At 29.1% G+C, this 23,853-nt stretch overlaps 2 protein-coding genes across 2 annotated transcripts; both read left to right on the top strand.

Annotated features, from left to right (window-relative positions):
- The first annotated feature begins 3,295 nt into the window (after positions 1-3,295).
- LOC100810649 (WAT1-related protein At1g68170) lies at positions 3,296-7,223 on the top strand. The gene is made up of 7 exons (XM_041009873.1): positions 3,296-3,947; positions 4,202-4,264; positions 4,967-5,083; positions 5,191-5,440; positions 5,712-5,870; positions 6,106-6,257; positions 6,741-7,223. Exons 1-7 carry the CDS (start codon positions 3,754-3,756, stop codon positions 6,937-6,939), a joined length of 1,134 nt encoding a protein of 377 aa, XP_040865807.1. The 5' UTR covers positions 3,296-3,753; the 3' UTR covers positions 6,940-7,223.
- A 9,484-nt stretch (positions 7,224-16,707) lies between these two features.
- LOC100810120 (WAT1-related protein At1g68170) lies at positions 16,708-22,418 on the top strand. The gene is made up of 7 exons (XM_003547020.5): positions 16,708-17,064; positions 17,769-17,831; positions 19,861-19,977; positions 20,143-20,398; positions 20,602-20,760; positions 21,025-21,176; positions 21,864-22,418. The coding sequence occupies exons 1-7, from the start codon at positions 16,874-16,876 to the stop codon at positions 22,168-22,170; spliced, it is 1,245 nt and encodes a 414-aa protein (XP_003547068.1). The 5' UTR covers positions 16,708-16,873; the 3' UTR covers positions 22,171-22,418.
- The last annotated feature ends 1,435 nt before the right edge of the window (positions 22,419-23,853 follow it).

The following is a 23,853-nucleotide window of genomic DNA, read 5'->3' as shown; positions in this document are numbered from 1 at the left end:
TTCATTTATTTTAAAAGTTCATAATTGAATCCCTTATAAACTTATAAATTATACTTAATTGGGTTTTTATATTAGGCTTCCGTGAAATTAAACGAAATATTATTTCCTTACTTTAAAGTATATGAGTTAGTTAAATAGTTTTTTTTATCATTATGATATTGGTGCGGAATATCTATAAGGTTTTTACTAATTATTAACTTGTGTCAAGAATTTAACTGGTCATCTTTAATGAGATCTTCATTCTCAATTATATTTTTTTCATTTACAAGATTTTTGAGACTTTAGTTAAGAAGACGGAGTCTAGGACCACTCAAAACAACTACTTATTAATAGTTAAATAGTTTAAGATTAGATAAATTATTTAATAATTCAGATGTTTCTTAAATGATTTAATTTATTAAAAATAAGCCTCCATATCTCAGCCAACTTAATAGAATCTTAGGTAGTACTTGATTTGTTTTTATTTTACTTTTCTTTTATTTAGACAAAGAAGTTAAGTCAACACACATCTTATAAAAGAAAAGGAAAAGTTGAACTAAACTTCTAAAAAACATAAAATAATTTTTTCATAAAAAGGGAAAATTTAATTACAAACTATTAAATAAACCTAATTACAATTTTTAAAAAACATATGGATCCATTTAAAAATTATCAAATATTTTGTAAAGTAATAAATTAATCCAGTCTTTCATTATAAATATCTTCTAATAAAATTTCCACTTCCAATTTCTTCAAGTAAGTCTTAAGTTTGTTTTATGACATTATAATATTGATGTAAAAAAATTTATCAATTTTATTAATGATTAATCTTTGTCAGAAAATTTGGTCAGTCAACTTTAGAGAATTCCATCCCAATCATGTATTTTTATTTATCCATATCTTAAAAAAATTAAATCTAATATAATTTTAAATTTCTTTTAATGAGTCTTAAGGTTGATATTGATAATTTCTATTATAAATTAATAAAAGAATAAAGAAATAATAAATCTTCAATAATGCTACATTTTTTAATAAGTCTTCTTAATATTTTATAAAGTAAATATTGAATAAAAATAAATACATTAAATTTTGGTTAACATAAATGCATATAATATTTTACTTAATAAATAAAAAAATATAAAAAAAGAAGAATTATAGTTTTTCGTGTACTTTTATATATTAATTCCTTTAATAAAAAATTAAGTATTTTAAATATTTTCAAAATATTAAATATATTTATTTAATACTTTTTAAAAAATATTATATGAATTTTTTTAATATATATATATATATATATATATATATATATATATAATATTTAAAGTAGATTTAAAATTTGAAACATAATAATTTATGAGTTTAATAAACATGTAATATAATGTTAGTATATCGTCAACCTATTAAAAATAATGTTTAATAAAAATTTTAAAATAATTATTATAAAAATAAAGAAATTTATCATAGATAGTAGTTTAGGATAAAAGTATGTTACACTGTTAATCTATATTCTACTTTCTCGTCATTTATATTATAATGTTTTTTCTATTTTTTTTTATCACACTTTCATTACATAATCAAACTTCTCTTCTTTTTTTCTTCATTCTAAAATTTATTATACAAATTATGATTTTTTTAGAATTATTGTAAATGACAATTTTATCTTTAAATATTTAACATAATTTTAAATAATATAAAAGGTGGGAATAGGTCAGGTCAGGCTTTCAAAAGCCTGAGTCTAGCCTACGATGAATCTTTGAGGCCTGAGCCTGGCCTATAGCCTATCAAAGACTTTTATTTTGACTCGGTCTGACCTTTTTAAAAGTCTGTCCTGACCTGATAACCTTTTTAAAAGCCTTCTTCTTCATAATAAATATCTAATATTTTATGGGGTAGGAACATAATAGGAAAATTAAAAAAAAAAAGTTAGCTCACACCTAAATTGTAATTAAAGTCTTTGATTATAGGAAGGAGCAGTAATGTGTCATCAAATTCTGATAGTTCAAGGAAAATTAATTGTATTCAAAAAAATATTATATATTGATACCCAAAAAATAATATATATATATATATATATATATATATATATATAAGTCGACCTATCAGACTAAGGCTTTTTAATAAATCTAAGCCTGATCTATTTAATTTAATAGGCTTTTAAAAAAGTCTAAGCCTAACCTTTAATTAAATAGGTCAGTTCAGGTCATGCTTTATGTAGGTCAGGTCGTAGATCCCTGTAGACCGGTCTGGCCTATTCCCACCCGTAATAGCGAAAAATAAAAAAGAAAAGAAAAATTATAGACATAATAGAATTCATAATATGATATGAAGGAAGAAAAAAATGAGATATTTTTTTAAAAGAAAAAATGAGAATTATTAGTTAAATATTTAAAATAAACAATGATTTGTATATTATTAGTCCGACTAAATTAGACCAACCTTGCCTGGTGGTAACTTTTAATTAGGGGTCGGTTTGGTTTTTCATAATTTTTTTTTTTAAACTCAACTCAAGCATTCATTAACTATTTGATTTGATTCAAAGCAACGAGTTACCTATTTAAATTTGATATTTTTTTTAGAACTACTATTTTATATCATGATTCATCTAAATATCTAATACAATTAATATAATTATCAAATGTATGAGAAGTAGTAAAATTAATTCATTTAATAACATAAGATAATATTCTAGAATAGAGTAATATAAATTAAAGCAAAATATTCTTTAACAAGATCTATGACAGTGTGAATCATAATTATTTTTTACAAATTAATTTCTTACAATAAACTTTGTTCCAACCATATTTGTTTTAAACAAATTTGTTGAAATAAATGAACAAAATATGATCTACTAATATTATAAACATAGTAGAAAAAATAAATATGAAAAAAAGGTGATACAAATAAAAATATACTTAAAAGTAATATTTTGATAAGTTTTAAAAACATTAGTAGTGTGAACACTTGACGTTCCAAGAATCCTTTGAGTCTTAATATTAGTAATATTTAAAATCAAACTAAACCACTTTAAAAATTTTGATGGAATTTATAAATCTAAACTTGTAATCCCAGCTATACAATCTTGATTGATTCAATTAACTTTTAACCCAAATACATAAATAACTAAACTCAAATTATTTAAATCTATTTATACCCATTCGTAAACACCCTTCCTCTTAATGGATTTGGCTTCTCTCTTATCCTTTTTCAAAGTGTCTCTGTCCTACCCATTCATAATTTTTATAGAGTAAGTTCCCGATTAAATGTTAATACAAGTGTTTTGCAAGTCTTTTTAAATGGGTAGCCCATAAATAGTTTGAAAAGGTAAAAAAAAAAAAGAAAAAGAAGCCAAATCCGCTTTTAACATGCTACTAGAGAAGTTCACCGAATACTGACGCATGTTAGTGGCAGCAGGGAGAAGCGCTGGACCCACGAAGACGCTTTTGGCAGTGTCAAGCAATCGTGTGCTATTTTGACAGTAGTACGTACGTAGGGGGTGAGGTGAGGAGGGAAACAAACAAACGCTGCCTCTTTCATCTTTGGAACCTGCATTGCGCATAAATATCCCTTCTCCCTTCATCTACTGCCTCACCAACACTCCTCGTTTCTCTAATTCTCCATTATTACACTTTACTCTAAATATAATTAATAACTTAGCTAGCTAGCAAGTTTGATTCCCACCATATATATATATATATTGTGACGCTGCCATTGGTGGGAGGTGGTAGCGTACTGCAGTGATCATAATTTAACAAATTAATTAGGGAGGAATTAACGATGAAGGATGTGTGCAATGTGGTGCAGGGGTTGAAACCTGTGCTGCTAATGGTAATGGTGCAGATAACATTTGCAGGGGTCAATGTCTTCTACAAGCTCGCCGTAAACGATGGCATGAGCTTGAGGGTCGTTGTTGCCTACCGCTTTGTATTCGCCACAGTTTTCATAGCTCCACTTGCTCTCATCGTTGAAAGGTTCATTAATTCATTAGCTGGCTAGATTCTCACAACATCTTTATTTGTTTTAGAAATATATATCAATTAGGCACCGCTATATGTTTTAATTAATTTGTTAGTTGATCGATGGAACTATTAAACTCACTTTGTGCATGCGTTTTGATAATGGATTATTTGAGCTAATAGCTGGTTGAAAAAAGTGATCGAATAAGAAGCAATAATGAAGACAAATACCAAACTGATTTTGTCGTTGATGCATGTATGATTGGCAGGAAGAAGAGGACAAAGATGACTTGGACGGTACTGTTTCAGTCATTTCTTTGCGGCTTATTTGGGTATGTCTTGTTTATTTATTGATCTGCTCCTTCATTATCGTTTCCTTGAGGATGCTCTTCTTTCGGCTTTAGTTTTAATCAAACTTAATTAATTTGCAGCGAAAACAAAAGTCAATTTCAATATCAGTTGGTGGGTGAATTCTTAATTAAGCATGCGTGACTCTTTCTGCACCATCAGTTTCTGTAATTGTAGCTTTATTATATTTACGCGATCCTTCTTGTCTAGAGTTTCAATATCAAACCATATTTGCTTCTGCATTTGTCTCCCATGACGCCGCAACTTTTCAGGAACTTTCTACGATTAAAACACCATTTATATTTTATAAAATAAATCAACATATTACTCTTTTTTTGGGTTCTTCTTAGATATCAGATCAGTCGTCGAAATGTGTGAGTGTACTTTTTAATAATAGAAAAAGATTAGTAAAGAAGAATGCTTATTAATTAAAAATCTTAATTTATATATCTAAAGTAATTTATGTTATAAACTAATAAAATGAACTTGTTATAACTTGTTAAAAACTAAAAAAAAAAGAACCACTTCCCCTGAACAACAGTCAACCAACACATGACATGCAAAAATTCTCACTACCTTAACATATTTTTTCCTTGTCTTTAACAGGGGATATTTTTTATTTTTAATAATTGACTATATTATTTCACTTAAAGTGACGAGGTGCTAGCCTATGATTTAATATGCAGGGGATCATTAGCTCAAAATTTCTACTTGCAAGCCCTGGATTTAACTTCTGCAACGTTTGCATCTGCAATGTCTAACCTTTTACCAGGCATAACATTTATCTTGGCCGTTTGCTTCGGGTAAGTATATATAGCCTCAAATATTATTATTTTTCGAATAATTCTCTTTCAAAATTTATATATTTTGCTAAATGGAATATTGTGTTATGTTATTGAAATGTTATCAGTTTAGAAAGATTAAATTTGACAACAGCAGCAGGGAAGGCCAAAATAGTGGGTACATTAATTGGAATTGGTGGAGCAATGGTACTTACTTTCGTTAAAGGTGAGGAAATCGAATTGGGGTCCTTTCATTTGAACCTTTTGCATCCCCCAAACGGAACGCACGCACACGCTACTACCGGGGCTCATACCCTCTTGGGTTCTCTGTGCGCCCTGGGTAGTGGCATCAGCTATGCATTGTGGCTCATCATTCAGGTCCATTTTCATTTTGCAATTAAACCCTTTTCTTGTTCACTTCTCATTCTTTTAATTACGTGCTTAACTTATACAACTATCTGTCAAAGTCACAGTTAAGATGTTTTAAGTAGGATGTGTGAGTTAAATCCTCTTACACTGTCTTTGATTCTTACGTATCCAAAAAAAATCTCACGGGTCACAACTCTATCAAAGGATGTTGGGCAAATAATTAGCCATTACTAGTATTATTTAACTTTTTTTTACATTATTTTGAATTACTTTTGTGCAGGCCAAGATGATTGAAAGATACCCTAGTCCTTACTCAAGCACGGCGTTGATGTCACTTTGGGGGTCACTGCTGTCCATTGTGTTTGCACTTTGCGTTGAGAGGGACTGGAGCCAGTGGAGGTTGGGTTGGAATATTAGGCTTTTGACTGCAGCATATACGGTATGCTATTTGCTTATTAATAATAAGTTTATATAATGCTATATAATTATATTTTTTCATATCAAAATAAAGATAAAAAGCATGTGCATTGAAATGTACGTGAGTTTTTTTTATTAAAAAATCATTACCTAAAAGAATAATGTAAAAATGGTGTGTAATGAAAATAATTTAGAAATATCATTATTGGTTATGTTTTATATGACTAAAGATGAATCTTGTGAAACGTCTGGTGTAGGGTATTGTGGTTTCTGGGGTGATGGTGGTTGTGATTTCATGGTGCGTCCACATGAGAGGCCCATTGTTTGTCTCTGTTTTTAGCCCCCTGATGCTCGTGATGGTGGCCTTGGCTGGTCCTACGATGTTGAACGAGAAGCTACACCTTGGATGGTATGTGTGCCTTGTTATTTTCAGAATTGCAATCATTGTAATTAGTTTTAAACAGTGCCTTATAACTTAATTTATCACCCACAAAGTGCAATTAACAAGTGCTTAGGCCGGCAATTAATTAGTAGTTACGTACGGTTGATAATTATTCATTTAATGGTTATAGTCTTAAGAAAATGACAGCTTAATACTGCGTATGTACATAAATAGTATCTCTTATATCTAAAATAATTCATGTGCACTATTATAACCTTCAATTGAAGATGTGGGGACCTGATTAGTGATTAGCCATTTCATTCATGTAAAAATTCTTCATTCATCAAATTGTGTGTGTGTGTGTGTTTGTTTGTCTAAAACTATTTTTCACTTACGTTTATGATTAAGGGATGGGATTAAGTACTATACTATGGTTTCAAATTTTCATGTTTAGAAATTAATTTATATCCACGATCGATGACCGTTTTGTATAAATGAATTTGTTTTCAGCGCTATTGGAACAGTGCTGATTGTGTGTGGCTTATATGTGGTATTATGGGGTAAAAGTAAAGAGATGAAGAAGAAGAATCAATTAGTGCCAGCACAAAGCCCCCATGACAATGAATCTAATACGGTCGAAATAGTGGTGAGGCCTGCACAAGAAGATAAAAGCAACCGAAATAAACCCATGAAATTGTTGCAAAAGTAGGTAGGGATAATAACGATTCATTGGCGGATGGACACCAAGAGCATTGCTCTTGTTCACATGAACAAAATCAGGGAAACAACGGAGGAGAAGAAGAAAATTCTAATGCTTCACATGCCCAAGTTTTTAACATATGATTTTAAATTCTACGAATAGATAGATTAGAAAAAACAAAGGAAAGCTTGCCATCCTTCTCCAATCAAACCAACGTGCTAAGCATTTTTGGTAGTGTTGGAAGATGGAAAGCACTTTTTAATCAGTAAGTTAAAATATCTTCATTGCTTAAATATTCACACATGGCTTAATGGCTTTACTTAAATGATTCATTACTAATCTAACAATTAAGTTTTGTGCTTGTTTGATATCATTACTAATATGACAATTAAATACAATTACGATTAGATATATTAAGAAATGAATAAAATAAACAAGTAATATAACGTATTAGGAGAACACCAGTTTACATTGTTTTAAACAAGAGCTTGTTAGTTTTGACAAGTGAAATTGTATGTAATAAATGTACTTTTTCTCTTTCTTAGTTACTTTCATTTATCTCAAAAGAAATACGCAAAAATCCAGTGTATATTACATATAAGATATAAGATATGTGATCCTCTAAGATGAGACCTTTCTTTTCTACAAGAAAGGACCAAAAATCAATTAAGTATAGAAAAGTAGCCGTAATTATAAAGGAGAAAAAGGAAAATTACAAAATGGGATACAAATGATGGGATGGATTTATTGTGTTTATGACAATCTAAAGGCCCAAGACTAACATCAAACTAAAGGCAATTGCTTCCTCACCTTCATAATTTCTTCCTACACCTTTTTAACCTTTTAGAAAGACTAATTTAGAATGTAATTTGACATTCCAAAATAGCCTTTTCAGAATATAATTTGGAATGCAAAATTTCGCATTTGAGAATGATCAAATCTAGAATGAAAATTATAACCGAATCTGGAAAAAATATCTTGAAACTTACCTCTTTGACACAAAGATGACGACATCGAATCATGACCCATGGAGGAGGAAGAAGGAGTAACAGTTTCAGACCGAGGTTCCACGGATGACAGTCCTGGGAAATTTGAAAATAAGGAGGTGCTGCTAGCAAAAGGATGAGGTATGTGGGGAATCAAATGGGTCCCATATCAGGTGGATAAGTCCATATCCAGGTTCGTTTGAAACGCATGATGATGCTAAATTATGGGGTTAGATAACGACGGGCTCTCGTTTTTCTATCTCTTCCCAGAAGACTTCTCTATCTGCCTTTTACCTTTTAAAGGGATGAGATACAAAACACCTCTCATGCACACTCAGCTTGTGAATCTCTTTAAGATCTCAGGGAACAATATGATTGAGTGAGATTAAAATAAATTAAAGAAATCTTGTCATTTTGGTCCTACATCATTGGGCCAATCCACTTGACCTTATATATTGACCCAATGGGGACTTAGTCCCTTTAATCAGGGATCCTACAGAATCCAAATTCAGACGATCTTACTTTATATGAGATCAAAGTTATGACTAATTCATGGGTTATATTATTTTTAAAAGTATTTATTTTCAATTGTCCCAAAAAAAATTTAAATGAGTTTGTTAGTTTCAATCAATCTCAACTAAGTTTATTTGCAGTTGACCTCCGTTAAGGTTATTTTTAAACGACCTTGATAAAAAAAATTTCAATCAATCTCATGCACACCCAGTTTGTGAATCTCTTTAAGATCTCACGAGACAATGTGATTGAGAGAGGTTAAAATAAATTAAAGAGCTCTTGTTAATTTTCTCATTTATGGAGAGGAAGTTCTCTTATTTTCACTCATAATTTTAGTCTATTTGATGCTATAGAATCACGGTACAAGAAACCTTTATATAAGTAGGCATATACAGGGGTGGAGCTACCTTTGCACTCTAAGGTCTATGGTCTAATTCTCAAGTTTTTTTTTTTAAAAATTTTATATGCGATTTTTTTTTACATATATACTAAACAATAACTTTTATCAAAATACGGAGTATATAAGACAGGATGATAGAGCCTTATCAAAATTCACTCAATTTTACAATTGATAAATCACTCATTATATATAAACATATATGTATGTGTGTGCATATATTATGTTATTTATAGACAAAAAATTACAGTACTATAAAAATATAAAGAAATTTATATATATCAAGAGGAAACATTACTTTTGAGTTTTTACTTCAAATTGTAATTTTATAATTGAAATTTTTTATAACTTTTTACATATACATGAATTGTAGTGTCATTTACAAATATTTTTTAGTTGTGCTAATATTACTCCAATTAAAATTAATTTTTCAAATTAATTAAACTTGTTCAAAGAAACTTGTGTGTATAAGAAAATAGTTGGAGAACATTGTCTCTACTTTTCTCACTAGTTTTTATTCTTACATAATATATAGTTATTTCTTTTCATATCGATGTCAATCATGCATATAATTTGTTCCTAAATTATATTTAATATCTGAATATCCAAACCCAAAGAATTAGGAAAAAAATGTGGGAGATAAACTACGTGCTAACTTCTGGTCAATTCAATATCGGATTCATTGTTCAGTTTTTTTTTGTGTAATATGAATACTCAATTTTATCTGAGTATTTATTTTATTTTATTATCATTAAAAATCAGTTTTAATCTTATAAAAAAACTAATGAAGAAAAAAAAGGATGAAAACTAAAAAAGAAAAAATGCATGAAAAAAAAAGGCAGCCCAAATTCTTATTTACCAATCAACAAAATTTTTACAACCAAGGAGGATCAACAAAACCCAGCATTTATAACTGAACCTCTGCCAAACATGACATGAAGCCCAAGCTTCCGTGTCCCTTAGTTTGTAGCTAGTCTCCACTTTCAATTACATTTTTTTATCAAGACACGACTTGAAGCCTATCCAAGTAATCCACTGCCACTGCAAAGGAACACACAACACAACATAGATGCCCTAGCTACAATAATGGAGTGTGGTTGAGCTTGAAAGGAAGGAAAAGTGTAAAGAAGGAAGACACGTTATACGTGGATTGGGGCTTTGCCACTATTGGTTTTCTTCTCCCACAAAGGTCAAGGCCCATTCTTGAAAGTGTTTTGAAAAGAAGACGTACACACAACAAAAGAAAGGAAATGATTCTTTTTAAGGGTGAAGAGGAGTCATGCAAAATCCCGGAAAAAGTAGAAGGAATGTAGTAAACAAGAGGAGTTGATTTTCCTTTTCCATTGAACATTTTATTATCTAAAGAAAAAAACAAGCAAAAAGAATTTCAGGGAAAAGAGAGAATTGGGGGGGACTTCGATCTTTTTGTGTATTTTGAGAGTTGGAAATTTTGGTATTTTGAGGAGATTACCAAGCGACGGGATAGAAGCATCAGTTTAGCAATTAATCCTTTCTTATTTTTAATTTGTTTGTTCCACCCATACTCTCTCAAGAAACTTGATTAGTTAAAAGAACTATGTATAATCATGCATTTAATGTTCCATGCGTAGTTTCTCTTTATTTTCATATTTTGAAATAACAGAGAAGTAACTTATTATTGGGAAAATTCCTAAACCGATTAACAGTGAATTACTAATTTAGTCTCTAAAATTGCATTGCATTGTTGTATTGCCCATAAAACTAAAAAAAAATCTTGAAAAGTTGTAGGATTTCATTTAAGAGGCCTCTGAAATTAAATACTTTTTTTCATTTTGATCCCTAATCCAAAGATTTAAATGATAATAACATATGGTTAGGAACTAAAAATGAAGCAAAGTGATTAATTTTAAGAATTTACATGAAACCTTAAAAAAATTAGTCATTTGTTTGATTTCTTTTTTAGTTTCAAATATTAATGTGACAGCAAGATATAATTTTAGGAACTAAATTGATCATTTAGTCACCAACAAAGTTATTAATCTTTGTAGATGCTCACATTTGTATTATCATAACCATTTGGTAATGATATGTATTCACTAGAATTGGTCTAGTGGTAAGAAATCTGGATAATTTGAATTATTTTTTAGGTATGAACTTGATTATTGTCATTGTACAAACAAAATAGTTGTGAACAATATTTTAATGTTAAAATTATTGTTTGAGTTATATCCCAATATGTTGTTTTGTGAATGTCTGGAAATGTTGTGATCACGTTGAAAAAACCGTGGCACCCTTAAATAAAGTTATTTTCTAGTATGGTAGAAAATTATGGTGGGACGACATGGTTTTTTAAACTTCACGGCCGATCCAAAAATACTTTATTTGTCAATTTTCCTATTTTCAATTTTTCTTTATCAATTAGTTGCAAATCGATCTAGTTATTAGGGAAATGCTTTTTTATTCTAGCAAGTCAAGGTCTTTTGCTAAACCAGTTTGATTATATTTCTCTATCTAATACAAAAAACTTATGGTGATGGACATTTAGTGACAAATGATGCATAGTCATAGCATGTTAATTTCAGATAATGGCAATATAAAAGGGTTAATTAGAAAGTGTGTATACGACTTGGGAGGAGATGAAATTCATGTCTGTTATCTTGATGGGACGGGATCATAAAAAATCAAATGAGGGGATGTTCCTCTCTGCCCAGTGGTTAGAGCCGATTTTTCATACAATATCATCTCTCTAAAATATTTAACGGGACGACAGTTTTATAACCATCAGATACGACAAATACCCTTCAGTTAGGCACCAGGTGAGGGCATAAACCATAAACATCAAAAGATTTAACTAAACACATACAAGTGGCTAGGACAATTAGGAAGAACATGTATAAGAGGAGTGGGGAAGCCCCTGTCATAAGCACGCGCATTACTATCCCATTCTATATACATTAGAAAGGATGTTTTGAAAGTACGTACGAGCAATGAGATGTTAAACATCTTAGTTCTATAAGTATAGTTGATGTAAGTATATTTTATTTATAAGTACAATGGTAATTGTGATAATGATCATGGTGTAGTTAGAATTATCATTTTGGTTATAGATCATTGGACTAATCCACTTGACCTTACATAAATGACTCAATGGGGACTTAGTATCCTTAATGAGGGGTCCTACAGGATTCAAATCAAGACAATCTCATTTCATATGGGGTCAAAGTTAGGACTAATTCATGGGTCATGTTATTTTAAAAAGTGATTTTTTTTAATTGTCCAATTTTTTTTTAAATGAGTTTGTTGGGATTAATTTCAATCAATCTCAACTAGGGTTATTTGCAATCGATCTCGGCTAAGGTTATTTTCAAACAACCTTGATGAAATTTTTTTTCTCTATCTCGGCTAGATTATTTTTAGTTGACCTCAGCCAGAAATTTTTTATTGACCTTTGTCAAGGCAGTTTTTGACTGACCTTGTTAGGGTTGTTTTTGGTTGACCTTGGCAGGGGATATTTTTTATAAACCTCAGTTATGGCTATTTTCAGTTGACCTCGACCATGACTATTTTTAGGCTACCTCAATTGAGATTGTGTTTTGTTGACCTAGGCCAAGTCTACTTTTGGATGAGCTGGGTTGAGGTTGCTTTCGACTCACTTTGACAATGCTATTTTAAGTTGACCTTGACTATGGTTATTTTCTACTGACCTCGGTTGGGGTTGTTTTTGGCCAACCTTGACGAGCCTCTTTTTTGGTTGACCGAACTAAGGTTAATTATGGTCAACCTCGACTAGGATTGTTTTTTGTTGACCTCAACCAAGGTTATTTTGAGCTGACTTCATCTACAATCAATTTTAACCTACCTTCATTAGGATTATTTTTGGCCGACCTTGATTAAGCATTATAAATCTATCACTTTTAATATTCTCTACACAAAAACTTAAATAATATTAATTTAACAATTATTTACTAAAAAAGAAAAAATTATGAAAGAAAAATTACAAATTCTTATATAATTTAACGCACAATTATACTCATAATTAGTATCAACTATAATGATAACGAACTAATGACAATCTTGAAAGAAATTAATGTTATAATTGAGATATTTTAGAAAATAATAATTAAGGTATTTTATAAATTGAACTTTTATTTAGAGAATCTTTCATAAATTTGATAATTACATTATGTTCTAATTTGAAGTCTTTAAGTAGTATTTTAATCTGAACTGTATATTATTATTTTTAAATTTGATCTTATAGTTACCTTATGTTCTCGATCACATAATTTGATCTTGTCCTTTTTGATCTTTTTTTTTTTGTTTCACCTTTCTTCCACGGCTCTTCAAAGTTCAAACCCATCAACTAGTGGCTGTTTGTTGTGACGCATGCATGGATGATTGGATCAGTACGATATACAGCTTAACTAGATTTTAGGATTTCAGAATCAAGCCAATTAATTACCAGATTAAGGAGGATAAAAAGGCAAAAGAAATTAATGAATATTGAAAGGAAAAATAGACTAGGGAATTGGAGGTTGGGGTTGCGGCACTAAGTTTTCCACTCGTGTACATGCATATATGCATGAAGCCAAGTGGCTTTGTCATTCATTTGCACCATAAGGTTTAGGTGGCAATTGATCACTAAACTATTTACCAAAGAGTTATTGCTTGTAATGGAATAGGCTAAGTTTGCTTTTGTGGGTGTAGTTGCTCGTGCATCAGGAATTGATAGAAAATTAAGTCCATTTAAATAGGGTTCCTTTGTGGCGAGTGGATGCTGACCGAAAGAGGAAAGGTACGTATGAGTGAAGGACCAGCATTGATATATGCTATTAAAAGAAGGCTGCCCGGCCGATATATACACTAATCTTTTTAATAACATATAAGATGATCAAGAAAGAAACAAAAAGAAGATAGATTGTTGGTTCAATTTTATGCTAACAAAAAAACTAACAACTTAACAATTAATATATATATATATATATATATATATATATATATATATATATATATATATATATATATATATATATATATATATTATAGTTACTTAATAAAGAGAATTGGAAAAAATTATTCATTTATATTGCAAAATTAAAAAAAATTAAATATTTTTTAAAAGGTCATTAAAAAGAAAAATGATGAACCTATTTAATTCAAAATTTGTTTGAAACTCAATTTAATAATTAATTTTTTGACTTAGTTTGTGGAACTAATGAACTAAAAATTGAGATAGTTAAATAAATAAACTGAATTTGAGTCATGTGTATAATTCCACTTGTTTAATTTAGGTATTAATTTCATATAAATTATTAAATAATAAATTTTATTATTGAATAGTATACTCACATCATTGATCCATATAACTTTGAATTATTCTAATATTAATAAATAAATAAAACATGTAATATAATTATAATTATAAATCGAATCAGGCTATCAATTTTAAATAAGCTGTTTGCAAACATTATTTGAATTGAATTTGAATTTTAAAGAAGAGTTTATATCAAACTCGAATGAAATCGGATTGAATTGAAATTCAGTTGGAATCAACTCATTTCCGGTTCTATATATTAAACGTGTATGATTAAGAGTTAGACAGTTTTTCCCATCTTAGTTATTAAACGTGTATGATTAAGAGTTAGACAGCTTTTCCCATCTTAGTTCTTTTTAACTAGAATTTACCAATATGTATTACTTATTGGCATTTACAACCGCCTTGCATCACAATCAACGCCACTCTAATTGGAAGCACATTAGCTAGAGGCTACAAAAAGTTTTTCCTCTCTTTAGTTTATTCAGAAACAAAATAATGGAATTCTGAGATCCCCACTAACCTCAGCCTTTGTCTGCTGCTTTACACGTCGATCTTTACCCTTTGGTGTGTACAGTATATTGTGGTTTAACAAAGTACTACTATATAAGATCCAGATTGGCATTTGCTAGCTTCTCCTTTTAGATTCCACAGTAGACTATGTTGAAAGTGACAACCTCTAACTATTGTCCAAAAAACACTCGGCGATTAAATAAAATATTTTACGTGGCACGCACTTCAAAAGGTTTTATATTAACTTATCAAAATAATAACTATTCATTCAAATTGTTTAAACTGGAGAATAATATAATTTCATGGTGAATTGTATGTACAATTAACAAAGCGTATCAAAATATTCTCATTTGATATTTGAGGTTGAACCCGAATAGAGATGAGGTGCCGAGAGAGACCTCTCAATAATTCATAATGGAGATTCATGCAGCTGCTGTTGACTTGCACTGTAGAGAACTGACGTTGATCGCACAAGGTCATTTTTCCACTTGTTATTGACATTTTCTTTTTCAAATGATCTTGTGTGTTAGCCTTTTTCTTAGTAATATCTTTTGTTTGCTTCTTAAAAAAAACTTTTTCAAATGATTTATCGTATGTTATAATATTATAAAAATATTTTTTTAATTTTCAACTTTATCGTCTTTCTTTAAATTAGTGCTTAATAATTATTGTTTTTAAGAAATAAAATATTAATACCATATTTTTATATAAGAGTAATTTTGTCTTATCATCATTTCTTAAAATTTTAAATTTTCTCAACCTTTATTCAACACTCTGACAAAAATTACTTATTACTAGTTAGCAAAATCTCTCTTTCTCTCTGTCTCTTGATAGGTATTAATATTATGCGTTTCACCATTTTGCTTTTGGTTTACTTTCAATTTTACTCATTACGAGGTTCTGGATAGGCAACTGCTCGAAATAACCATACAAGCTATCGTTGGGTCAAAGATCATAGTCAAGAAGTTGAAATTAAGTTTCTGTTTTAAAGTATATTTAGTATTATGCCAACGTCTTTTTAGAAAGATAAGTGTTTTAAACCTTCTGATTTTTTTTATAAACAACTAGTATTTTATCCTTTAAATTATCAATCAACCTAATATATTAAGTGCAAAGGATAACGTTGAAGAAATCAATAATAATAGTGCGTAGTGTAACTTTTTTTCTTCTTCTAAAACTACCACGTTTGGTCGACCATATTTCAATACTACTTATTTGATAAAGTATATATTTATTATAAAACTAAATTTACAACTGATGATAAACGCACATATTTGTTTTTTTTAATTCTCTATAAAAAAAATTAAATGGTAAATGACCAATTTAGTTTATGTAACTTACACTCGTTGCTATTTTTGCTTTGTACTATGAAAATTACCTATTTAATTCATAAATGTCTTTAACATGGATTAAATACTAAATAACTTGCTTTGTTAAGGATTAATATAGAAGATAAAGTTAAAAAAAATATACTAAAAACAGATTGTTTATTGTATGTTTATGATACTATATACATAATACGAAATAAACAACTTTTATAATTTTGACAAAATAAATAATATACTGTATATATATAAGAATAGATTGATGTAATCAACACAAAAAGTAGTAGAAAAGTTATTAAAAATACAAAATAATTTAACATAATTTATTATTGATTAAGAGTAAATTTAAAATAAATTGTAGAATTTAATATTTTTATAATAACTTATTTAAAGAAATAATAATTTTAAAAAAAAATTGACTTGAAAAAAGATAAGATAAAATATTTTAAAAATTATTCTCTGTATTTATTACATCTTAGAGTGATATTATGATAATAAATTAATTTTATCTTATACTTCTAAATAAATAAATAAAAGTACAATTTTCTTTTAAAGGCTTAAAGAAATAATTATGACATTTGAACAGAAGAAATTATATCAATCACTTATTTTATTTTTTAAGTGTATGGGTATCCAAATACTTTTTTCCTTAAATATCCTTAAAGAAAACAGAAGAAATATTATTATCATTTGTTTCTCTTGCAACATCTTTTCTGCATTGGAATCTACAGTTCTAGACTGCCCATAAATACATAATACTCCTCACAGCTGTGATTGCAAGTGCCTTACACGAATTAACGTGTCTCTCTTCATTCTTTCTTTCTTTCTCTTGTGTGTCCTCTAAGTCATCAATTTAAACTATTTTGCAGCAGTTTGTGACGCCGCCGCCGTTTGTTGTGGGGGTGGCGGTGACAGCAAGATGGATATGTGTAACGTAGTGCATGCATTAAAACCAGTTATGCTAATGGTGCTGGTGCAGGTTGCAAATGCTTGGGTCAATGTTCTCTACAAGCTCGCGCTTAACGATGGCATGAACTTGAGTGTCATTGTTGCTTACCGTTATGTTTTTGCAACTGCTTTCATTGCTCCACTTGCTTTCATTCTTGAAAGGTTCTTCTTCTGCTCATGGTTTTACGTTACGGTTATTCAAATGATCGATATTACAGACAAATATCATTCATGATCAGCTGCAAATTATATATATAGAATATTCTTGTAGATTCCACATGCTTAGTTCCTTATTTTAACTGGTTCGTCTTTTGTATATATAATACTATCAATTTTTTATTTTATGATTGTGCATGTTTTAATTAGCTATCATATATATATATATATATATATATATAATAAGTTGAATAAAGCAAGCCATGGATGGCAACTTTTACTCTATTATTACTTTTTTCTTCTGTAAAAAATGAAAATCATACATATGGAGAATGATAGAAACAGAAAGAATGATTATTTTTTTCAGTCAAATAGAGAGATTCGATAATGATTGTTTTGCTTTTACTTGTAGTTAAAAAGCCTTAGAAGTTTTAGTGGAGACTGCTATTTGAGTTGAAGAATATAATCAACCCACTTAAGATGCATACATACATAGGAGTTGAGAAGTTTATTTGTATGACGTGTCTTTTCATTTTCATGACTGTTTGACATAAATTCAGAAGCAATAGCAATGGTAGTTAAATGGTACCTACTCGAAGAAACTAAGAAGATGTTTAAATGTCAAACATCATGAAATGAGAGAGAGAGAAATAGGGATGAAGATAAATAATAATAAAATCGATGTGGTGTTTGTTGACAATGATTTGCAGGAAGACGAGGACAAAGATGACTTGGAGGATACTGTTTCAGGCATTTCTTTGCGGCTTAATTGGGTAAGTAATGTGTTCTTTATTGATATGCTCCTCCAGTATCGTTTACTACTCTTCTTTACTGTTGTTCACTTTGGCTTCCAACGAGTCCACGTAGACTCGTAACCGTGCGTAACTCTTTAGGACTTTCAGTCAATTAATTGGTTTTTCATTTCTCTTTACATAAAGTTTTCGGAAAGGAATTGGCCAAGTTATGGATGAGACATATTTGGCTAGGGTACATGCATGCCCGAGTTTAAATACAACACCTATTTGTGAGATAAATTATTAAAAAAAATTATAGGGAAAAAATTTATTAAGTCATGCTCCATTTTCCATTTCTAAGTCAACGTAGCACCAACTTTAGTGTCTATTTTTTTTCTTCTATTTTATGGTATTTATTTTTGTATTTTATGGATACCTAATTATCATGAATCTACCCACACTTTGGTTAACAATTTTTTTGTTATTAATATCTCAAATAAAGATAAAGTTATTAAACAACTAATATGATGTGACATGACATAATTAATAAATAATTTTATTATTTATTTAAGTATGTGATCATGAGTTTTATTATTAACTTGTATGTATGAAAAAACATCTTTTTAGAAAGATGTATCCCTTAAATAGTTGTAAACTTTAGGACAAGAAACACCCTTAGTTCACAAAAAAAAAGTTATTAAACTGCTTCAAGGTACTAGGAAAATTAGAAAACAATATGGTAGCAGTTGTGCATCATACATAGCAATAAAGACAAATATATTTGACAACAATATGCGTTATTTATTCCGTCTCATTATAATTATCAAATAAGAGAAAAAAATTATCCCATAATAATTGTTATTTTGTTTTTTAATATATCATTAATTATGTTTTTCACTTATATGTCTTATAATATTAATGACGAACAACAAAATTTATAAATTAATATTTTTTTTCATCTATTTATTATTATTTTTGTTATGTAAAACATCTTAAGATAACTATAATTTTGAAATAGAGGGAGTAGTTTTCAATTTTTTTAAGGCCAAAATATTAGTAATTAAGATTAGATTTCCGAACGACTATATCTATAAGGCAGAAATTATAATATTAGTTTTAATTCTGAATTTAATATATAAAATAATGTGTATCTATGCCTCTTGTTTCTAAACTCTGCCGCATCTTGTGTTAAATTTGATGTTAAGTTAATAATATATTCATTTTGATTATAAAAAATATTGAAAATAATGTGAGTATGGGATATGTTAGATTGTAGCCGTACCGTATCATCTCTTTTATTCAAGCTCACATTTATTAAGTAGGCAATTATTCTCTCTCAATGTAGTAATTTTTACGAGAATCTATTAAGTTTAGGTCTAATTATTATCCCTAATTATCATTTTTAAAATTCAGCTGTGGACTATATATCAATTATTATTTGTTCCATGTAGCCATGATTTACAACACGTATCTAGATTTTCAAAGCTAGATCTCTTTGCCCTTCTTTTCATCGACGAGACGACAACTTTAACGTTGTTCATATAATCAGAGCAACATATTGAATGATCTGTAAACGTGTGATGCCATAGGAATAAATAAAGGCTGAAATTATTATAGAATATATGTTGTACCTAACGTCATTTTAGACTCATTCATCTTCATGCTCAAGGCTGGAGTGCCATATAGTGTATAGTATACCTTTCAATTTTGGACTGACTTCATCCCATGACCAACCGATTGACTAGACTAAATTAACTTGTACTGATCTAATTCGAATTTGAGTGAATTTACCTTCATATCTCAGTTGTGATCATTAAGGCATGCATTATCAAATTCATGGTGTCGATCGATTTTATTTTAACTTTTATATAATAATTAATAGGTTGGAACGACATGTTAATGATTACTTCACTCATAAGTTAAAAAAAAAAAAGTTCCTAAAATGATATAGTATTGCTTGCGTTAGAGGTCTTGGTGTCCTATTCTGTCTGATGTACTATATTTGTTTATCATCAATTTGACGAATATATGTACGTAGAGTACTTACGTTGAATTCATATATATGCAGTGGAGTATTGCCTCAAAACTTAAACATGGAAGCGATTGCTTTAACTTCAGTAACGTTTACAACCGCCATATCCAACCTCATTCCAGCCATCACTTTTATCATATCCCTCTCCTTCGGGTAAGAAGTACTGTCTCATATAAAATTATCCATAAACATTTTTAGACCTATTATTTGTTTTCTTTTCTCTATGATTTCCACCTTACGACAATAAGGTATGTTGCAGTTGTGCTAACTGTTATAATAATGTCTTTGTTTTTATTTCGTTGAATCTCTTCAATTCAGATTGGAGAGATTAAATTTAAAAACAAAAGGAGGGAAAGCAAAGATAATTGGAACGATAACTGGAATTAGTGGGGCAATGATACTGACATTTATTAAAGGCCCAGAAGTTAAGATGTTGTCTTTCCATGTAAACCTTTTCAACCACCAAAACGGCCATGTCGTACATTCACACGCTTCTTCAGGCCTTATGACCATATTTGGTGCTCTCGCCTCTGTCGCAAGCAACGTCTCTTATGCCATGTGGCTTATCATTCAGGTCAGGTTATTCATTTTATGTTGCAGCCAGCCAGCTACTGTGGTCTAGAGAATGGAAGGTTGATTGGATGATTAAAAAAATCAATAATTTGATTTTTTTTTATTAATTAAAAACTAATAAATTAACCGTTAATATTTATCGATAAAAAAAACATCAATTATATTATAGTATTTCATTAATTGTCGATTGTTACTGTAGTGCAGGCAAAGATGAGTGAAAGATACCCGTGTCCTTATTCGAGCACAGCGTTGATGTCCCTAATGGGGGCACTCTTATCCATTTCATTTGCTTTTTGTGTTGAAAGGGATTTGAGTCAGTGGAGGTTGGATTGGAATGTCAGACTATTGACTGTGGCTTATGCGGTATGGTACTCCATTCTTTGTATTCACTTTTTTTATTTTTTTTCTTTGGACATTCTAGATGTATATAATAGCATATTTTCTTAGATGGGAACATGGGAACCCATAGATCAATCGTGTCTGGTGTTCTTTGCATTGACTTTAATGATCTGTCATTGAATATATATGACCATAATTTGGCCAATTGAGACCACATACTAAGGTTACATCGATCTTGATTATATAATTGATGGCTTAAGAAAAATAATATGTGAATTATTGATGTAGGGTATAGTAGTTTCTGGAGTGATGGTAGCCGTGATTTCGTGGTGTGTACGCACGAGAGGTCCACTGTTTGTCTCCGTTTTTAGCCCTCTAATGCTTGTCGTTGTGGCCTTTGCTGGATCCACTATTTTGGACGAGAAACTATACCTTGGAAGGTATATATATATCTGCCTTAATTGTTATTGTTGTTGTCCTTTGCTTCATCTTTACAATAACTAATGCTTTTGTAATAAAACACATAGAGTCTAATCTTTCACTACAAAATGAATTTTACATAAGTTTACTTTACAATATCAAACGTAGTTGACTTACATGTGGTTAAGAATGTAATTGTTTTCTCTCAACTTTTTTTATCAATAAATATTAATTTATCATAATAAAAAATTTATTAATAAAGGGATTGAACCCAAATTTATTAATCATTCAATCTATCTTATATTTTTATTTTTCTTCTTTTCCAATTTCAGAGTAAGCATGTTTTGTGCTCTCAGAGTCTATGCTAAAAAACAACAATAATGCAGCTATTTCCCCTATTTATGTTTTTTACTGTTTAGGTAGAATGGTTGGATTATGGTAGTAAAGTATAGTTTATATATATATATATATATATATATATATATATATATATATATATATATATACCATGAATGGTTGATGCAGTGGGAAAACTTCATGACATACATGCATGTAAATCTTTGCCAAGGCTTTTCCCTTGTCAAGTTATTAATAACATGTGGTGTCAAGCATATCATAATTTTTGTTTTTTTTTGTGGTCAAAATTTGTAGTCACATACTGTTTATGATTTGCTTTAACTATAATTATTTACTTCTTTTAATTTCAGCTTTATTGGATCAATGTTAATTATTTGCGGATTATACGCGGTTCTTTGGGGTAAGAGCAAAGAGATGAAGAAGAATCAATCTGTTCCGCCAGAAAGCATCCATAAATCTGACACAGTTGAAATAATGGTCAAATCTCGCGTAGAAGATAAAAGCAACAATAAGAGCAATACCCTCGTTAATTCTGTAAATGCGACTGCGGATAATAAAGATTCATGGGAAAATAGATGTGAAAACAATGTAACACATATACACTGCTGCAAGGAGCGAGAAGAAGAAGTAACATCTCAGAATGGCTCACGTACCTAAACATTGCATGCATGTAAGGCACTAATTGCACAATGTAGATAGCTTGCCATCCTTTTCCAACCGCCCCAACATGCTGTGGGCATTTTTTTGTATTGTTGGAGAAGGTAAGGCACGACTAGAATGTCTTCTTTTCTCTTGGTCCTTCCTATATGTTGTAATTGGGTGCTTAAACCCAAATTGCAAAAACAAAGGTTGTATTCAAGTTCAACTTAAAAATGGATCTGCTGAGAACGCCATCTTTAGTTTCATCTTTTTCTCTCTCATTATATATATCACGTATCACAGTTTGAGGGTTTTCTGTATCTCCTTTTTCCATCACTATTGTTTCAGTTTTTTCTTCCTTTTGAGAATTTTAAGTGAAGCCTCCATTCAAGGCTTATCACATTTTACATCAACTCATTGGTTTAAGGTTGTTTTTTATTTATAGATCTCGAGGTTTGATTTAAATTGTTTATCAATTTAAAGTTTGGGGTTAGTGCTTTATGATGCAAATTTGAATTTGCATTCTAAATGAGTTTTTTTTTTTTTTTTGAAAGATAAAGTCTAAATGAGTTTTTTTTTTTTAAAGATAAAGTCTAAATGAGTACGTTGAACGAGTGAAATACTCTGATTAGAATTAATAGGATTTGTGATGCTTAATCATTATTTTGTGGAAGCTCTCCTTCCTTATTTATAATAGATTTAAATGCAATTTTAATTCTTTTATTTTTCAAAAAATATCGTAATTTTGATTTTTCTTATTTTAAAATAAAATTATTTAATCTTTCTATTTTATAAAATTTATAATTTTAGTATTCTATTTTAAAATAGAGGTATTTAGCTTTCTACTTTTATAAAATCTATAATTTTAATTCTTTATCCAATTAATATTATCTTCATACAATTAATACATTTGAAAATGAATTTATATTATTATAATTAGAGCTAAAAATGTATCTATTATTTAAAATATATATAATTTTTTTATTTTACCGAATAATGAACCTACAAAATGTATAATTAGAGCTAAAAATTTATCTACAATTAACAATATCAATAATCAACGTAAAAAAAGATCAGTAATCATAAATAAATTTTTATTTTATCAAATAATTTTTTAAAATTATTTAATATTTTTTTGAAAATAACTATTTAGGTGATACTTGATATATTTTATTAATACTAGATTGTTAACCGTGCGAAATATACAGGCAAATTTGGAGAAAGAAATTTTATGTATAAAAATATACATTGACAATTTTTTTAAATTCTTATATTATTAAAAAATCCAAAATCAATTCAATGTTTTACAATATAAATTTCATTGATGAAAAATTAAATAATACAAGATAATTAAATATGCTTATTTTTTAATACAACTGTAATTTAAATTTCACAATATTATTTTCTTGAAGTCAGAGGAGTTTTTATAAACAAATCAAACTCTGTAACAAAGATTAAATAAAAATAATAAGAAAATTATTTTTAACCAACACAACTCACAAATTATTCCATTATTAATATTATTTTTACGGAGCTCATTAATTAAAAATCCTATAAAAAAGATTGAAACCAAAATTATTGAGTGAATGAATGAGACAATGTAAATTTAACCACACATATTTAAATTATTAGAAGTTAGTCCAATATTAGATATCACATTGTTAATTTTTATATGATATTGTAATATTAGAACAATGCTTA

The sequence above is a fragment of the Glycine max genome, chromosome 15, assembly GCF_000004515.6.
Source record: "Glycine max cultivar Williams 82 chromosome 15, Glycine_max_v4.0, whole genome shotgun sequence".
Lineage (NCBI taxonomy): Eukaryota > Viridiplantae > Streptophyta > Magnoliopsida > Fabales > Fabaceae > Glycine > Glycine max.
Note: the sequence above shows the minus strand (reverse complement) of the source record. Positions and strands in the feature narration are given on the sequence as shown.